This window comes from Populus euphratica, unplaced genomic scaffold (genome assembly GCF_000495115.2).
Source record: "Populus euphratica unplaced genomic scaffold, PopEup_1.0 scaffold709.1, whole genome shotgun sequence".
NCBI lineage: Eukaryota > Viridiplantae > Streptophyta > Magnoliopsida > Malpighiales > Salicaceae > Populus > Populus euphratica.
In genome coordinates this window covers 31,848-37,552 of record NW_011500577.1, presented here as the reverse complement: position 1 = coordinate 37,552, position 5,705 = coordinate 31,848, and the positions used below count along the sequence as shown (strand labels likewise).

General features: G+C 36.3%; 1 protein-coding gene across 1 annotated transcript; it reads right to left on the bottom strand.

The window, feature by feature from the left end:
• Positions 1-716: 716 nt before the first annotated feature.
• Positions 717-5,347, bottom strand: LOC105115474 (uncharacterized). Its single transcript, XM_011012366.1, has 7 exons — positions 4,853-5,347; positions 4,015-4,212; positions 2,664-2,936; positions 2,400-2,502; positions 1,969-2,087; positions 1,704-1,880; positions 717-1,511 (listed from the first exon to the last, which is right to left on the bottom strand). Exons 1-7 carry the CDS (start codon positions 5,120-5,122, stop codon positions 759-761), a joined length of 1,893 nt encoding a protein of 630 aa, XP_011010668.1. The 5' UTR covers positions 5,123-5,347; the 3' UTR covers positions 717-758.
• Between the last annotated feature and the right edge of the window lie 358 nt (positions 5,348-5,705).

Here is a 5,705-nt window from a genome sequence, read left to right as displayed (position 1 = left end):
TACAGGAAATTTATAACAATGTAAAAGATTTCTTTTTTTCATATTTATTCAGTATCATGATGTAATTTTTATTACAGGTTTAGTATAAATATGTTTTTATTCAATAATATAAGTTTTTCTTGATAATTTTTAATTTAAATAAAATAAAACTAATTTTCTATAATTAAATTATCACGATATAGTTTTGATTTTTTTATAAAAAAATAATTATAATCTTGATATATATTCAATCTTAACAAATAAAAATGTTTTTCATTTTCTTATTCAAAAGGAAAAGGAAAAAGAAAAAGAAAACTGAAAAAATATATGAATAAAAAAAAAAAACACTTTGTTCTAAGCAATCCAACACATGGATGTATCCTTGACAAAAGCGACCCAAAATTGAACATTTGGTAAAAATGGCTCTAGGTAACTACTTGAGATTAGCCTGTCTTGTCAGGGGTGAAAAGCGACATGTCAATGATCGTTCAGAGATGGCAGGTCGTGCCGACCTTGTACAACGAATACCATCTTCTAGGCGAGCGAGATCCGCCTCGCATCCGGTGGATCTTGCCCGTCAATTTTTGGAAGCTTCACCTCCGGGAGAGGCGCACGAACTCCAGTAAAATATCTCTTTTGAGTTCGCATCATGCTGCTAGGGAATTTGTAGCATTGATAGTACTGAAAATCTGTAAGCTTATTGATGTCAAACGGTTCAAGGAACAAAGAAACATGGATATTTGATAACCTTGATTTGAAACGTGTTTTCAATTATATAGTTAATCTTGTAACATACCACAACTACAGTCTTCATCGTTTTCCAGTTCCTGGATAACTAATTCCATCATCTTCTTATACATAGGCATGTAATGATCATTGATCATCGTTCTTGAAAGTCGAATCTTACTGTACAGTTCTCTAGGAGTCTCATATAAACCTATATGTTCTTCCGTCGATCCATCAAGTTCTAGGTTGGTTGCATCAGAGGAAGACATGGAAATGACATGCATGATTCTGCCAGGAGGATATAACAGTTGGCTCTCTGACAGGTCCTCTGAAGTGATGGGATTTTTTGCTTCAGCTGCGTTGGCGAGAATGTTCTCCTCTTCAATAATTTCTTTTGCTGCAGCAGCTTCTTCCTCCTGTGCTTGGATGTCAACTTCGCTATCTTGTCTTTGAAGCTCCCTCTCCAGTTCATACCACAATTGACCTTCAGTAACCTCTTCTATGACTGATGAAGCTGTGACTCTATTGTCAGATAAAAGTGGCTCATCTTCGTCGGTATCATCATGACCTGAACCACTGCTTGCATTACTCTCAAGTTTGATCTGCACTGAGTCTTTTGTCTGGACTTCAGTCGCAAGAGCTTCAGAGTTTCCAGATACTAGAGTCCCATCAGGCAAATCCTCTGAATGAGAATTTATTGTTGGGCCCACAGAACGTCGACGTGGCCCTATACACGACCATGATGTCAGGGATGAGCGTGTTCTGACGACAGCTTGGGCAACATCTTGTGCTCGCTTCATCACAACCTACATTCAACAATTCTCAAATTTAGAAAACCCCATTTTATTCCTGAATCAATTAGAAGACATGATGTGAGGTATGAAGGTAGAGAAAAATATCACCCAAATTCCAGTGTTTTTACTAGTTCCAAATTAAAACTAATGAGAGGCTTGACTACAAGTCTCTAGACCATAAACTCACAAGCACATGTATGTTACCTGAGTGCTTCTGGAGACAGGTAGCAGAAGTGCACCTGCACCAGCGACCCTGGCTTTCGCACTAGCTATGGATGGTAGACGAGATCCCAGTGCAGTGGCAGAGCGATAAACAACATTTAGGACTCTGGTATGCTCAACCTGATCCCTCAAATCATTTAGCCATGAAGATGCTGTGACCTGGTTGGCAACCATTTAAAAGTTAGGAGTTTGGAAGTGGATGGTAGACAATGAACATGATATTCGACTGAGGAGCAAATTTCAGAACCTCAGAGCGAAGATCATCAACAGAGGCAGCAGAAAATGTAGGCACCAGATCGGATCCATTGATGACAGTAGTAATGAAATGCTTGCCTGATTCAGCTAAATCCCAAGTCATACAGGCAGCTGCAAACAAAGTAATGAAAGGCATTTAGAGGAGCATATCGATAAAACCCCGAGTTATACACTTCTTCAACCAAATAAGACATTCCATAAGAATCACAATTAAAAGAGCATTTCACGAGTAACAAGAACAAAATCCAAAGGTTGATCCTAATAACAGAATATTGCATCTATTGCACAGAATCTCTTTTTTCAGAAATTAATACTGTTATGCAAATGCAAAAGGCAAGCATTACAAGTATACAATCCAGTACAAATGGTACCATGTAAATTTCAAAACAAAATGAAAGATCAAGAAGAGTCATAATTACATGCCTGGGGCAAATGTGACACAGGTGCTAGAAGAGAACTCCTTTTGTTCTCGAAGAATGTATGTTAATAATGCTGCAGTACCACCACCAAGTGAATGCCCAACAATCTGTAAATGATAACCAACCAATTAGAGCAGGGTTCATAGACAGGTAGACTTTACCAAATGAAGTTACCTCATATTAGCATCTTACACTAATACCATGTTAGAGTATACCTGAGACAGAAATATGAGTAAGATGAATTCATACCAAAGGTATATTCAATTACCTTAATTTTGTGGTCAGGATATTCACCAAGTGCCTTAAGCAGGCAAGGGGAGATCAGTTTGGCAATCCAACGAGCTGCAGCAACCATTCCACAGTGTGCATAGCCTAAAACTAAATTACTAATCCAACCATCATGTAAAACCGAATGGTGAAAGGGGACCACTGCACCAGTTGCTGCTGTTAGTGTATCTTTGATGCTATGAGTACCGCGAATCAGTAGAAGGAATTGTTTTGAATTTTTATCATGTATAATTGTGAAAGCAGGCTTCAGAAGCTGCATCCAAACTTGTGGAAATTAGAGGAATACTCATTTAACATTTTTTTTTAAAAAAAATCAGAATGTAGGATCCTAAAGAGATTGCAGTACAAGGGAAGACCATTATCTAAACCAGTTCTTCCAGGATATACTGTGACACTGGGAAAAAAGTTGCAAGCACATGTTGATGCTTAAAATTGAGTTGAACATGGAAAAAGAATCTCAGCTCAATTTAGTGCCATGACCTCTCAGGAACAGGTAAACCTAAGAGAAGTGTACAGGTAAAAGGTAGCAGTCTTGCATTTTCAGCAATATCTAGTTCTGGCTGTTATCCAGCTTGTCTCCTAATTGGTGCAAGCCAAATACTAGAGTACCTTTCTATTTCTTTCCTTTCCAAAGGTAATTGCTATAAACTGTAAAAAATGGTGTTTAAAGTCAGCTATTTGTTTCCTCACTCTGTGAATTTATTTCCACAAGGGGCATCATGAAAGGAATCTTCTTCATGGTGAAATAGCAAGATCTTTCACATGTAAAGGAATCTTCTTCATGGTGAAAAAGCAAGATCTTTCACATATCTAGTTCAGCAGTCTTGCATTTTCAGCAATATCTAGTTCTGGCTGTTATCCAGCTTGTCTCCTAATTGGTGCAAGCCAAATACTAGAGTACCTTTCTATTTCTTTCCTTTCCAAAGGTAATTGCTATAAACTGTAAAAAATGGTGTTTAAAGTCAGCTATTTGTTTCCTCACTCTGTGAATTTATTTCCACAAGGGGCATCATGAAAGGAATCTTCTTCATGGTGAAATAGCAAGATCTTTCACATGTAAAGGAATCTTCTTCATGGTGAAAAAGCAAGATCTTTCGCATGTAAACGAAACTGCAGCATATGCACACCATTTTAGAAAGAACAGCCAGAATTTGAAATTCTGCAATAGCTACTTAAAATGGATAACCACCCATAATACAAGCTAAACTATACCCAAGGAAAGGAAGCCGAGATGTAAAACCCTAAGTAATAGATGTTCACAGCTTTACATGACATTTAAATAATGAAATCAAAGCAAACCACAACAAATTGCATTACAGATGGTCACTAACCCCTGCTTTTGGCTTCTGAATAAGAACATCCTCCTGAGAGAATCCAGCCAACTCCAAAAAGACTGCGAATGGCTTCTTCGAAAAATACATGCAAAGGGTCAACAATCTCAATAGATCATACATCTCTGCTATGATTTCCGGGCCTTTCAGCTGTACAGAATTACTACCAGCATATACACTTGCAACTTGCAAATTACCCTACACAAAAGATCCTCAATTAAACACATTAACCAAACCTCAAAAGCCTACAACAAGATTAAAACAAATCAAATTTTCACATTAAGAAATATCATCTGCATCCAGTGCTGCTGCATTACTTCCCTCAATATACAAATTTCAACAAATAAATAACTAATTACACTTGATCTTAGACAAAAGGCCAAGCAAAGTATAAATAACTAATTACAGCAGCAACCAAAACACTAATTAACTCCTTTTCTCCCCACTAACCAGCAACTACATAACGAGTTAACTCTAAATTCTTACCCCAAAAAGTAAAATATAACTCAACACACCGAAAATCCTAGAAATTAACACTATGAAAAATACAACTTTTCGTTCCCCAAAGCAAGCACTGAATGTAATTGAAAAGCCAAAAATAACTGAAATGGACCGCACATTTTCAACAAAATACATGCTAATTAGCAATTATCTTTTTTGTCTCTTCACCAACCAAAGACTACTCAAGTAAATTACCTGAAAGCATAAAAAAATAAATAAATAAACTTCACACACTCAATCAAAAAGACTCAAACTTTAAAGCAAAACCCAAATATAACAAAACCCCATATAAATCGAAACAAAACACTCCTTTTTATATACATAGATAGATAGATACCTGTCTTCTTAAGAGATAATTGATGCCAAAAGCCAAGTCACCAATGGGCCATTTTCCTAAAGTCTCAGAGTAAGTGAACCTAAGCGTCTCTGATAATGTTGATATTGTTTCCAGCCAAGTGGCAGGCGCTTGTACCAGTCTTCTGGGGATCCTCCTCCCCGACCTCGATTTCGATAAATCACCGCCCTTGGCTGCCGCTAGTCTCCGGATTAATATGTAATACAGCAGCAGCGCTGCTCCCGCTGCCGTCGCCATCGTCGCAGCCGCCATGAGTTAAAGAATCTCAAGTCTTGGAGATCATAAAAATGGGTTTTCTGTTTTGAGGCGCAACAGATTTTCCAGGTACAAGTAAGAGGATTTAGGAGGAAGATTGATAGATTTGAAGTCAGACAAGTTTGTGAAGAAAGAAAACCAAGGGTCTGTCAGACGTTGAAACAGAAAGACGAAGATTGGATACTGTCATAAAGATTAGGTGTTAAATTACTATTATCTGGTTAGAGGTGGGTTCTGCTTTTGCATGTTATTATTTCTTTCTGTTTTTTATTGTTATTAAATTATATAAATTCAGGTAATTAACCCGTCCAAATTTATTTTGACTTTTTTAAAATTTAAAAAATACATTAATTTAATTTTTGAAGTAAAATAATATTATTTAAATTAATTTAGATTAACACATGTAACTCATAATTCTAATTTGGTTTGATAACTTAACACTATAATTTTACAGCAACACTAAATTCATTCCTCCTATCCTATTAAAAAAAAAAGCTCAATTATTATAAGTAACCAATATTGGGTACAAGAAAAATTACAAACTCATTAATTTCAAATAATTGTAAATAAATAAAGTTAT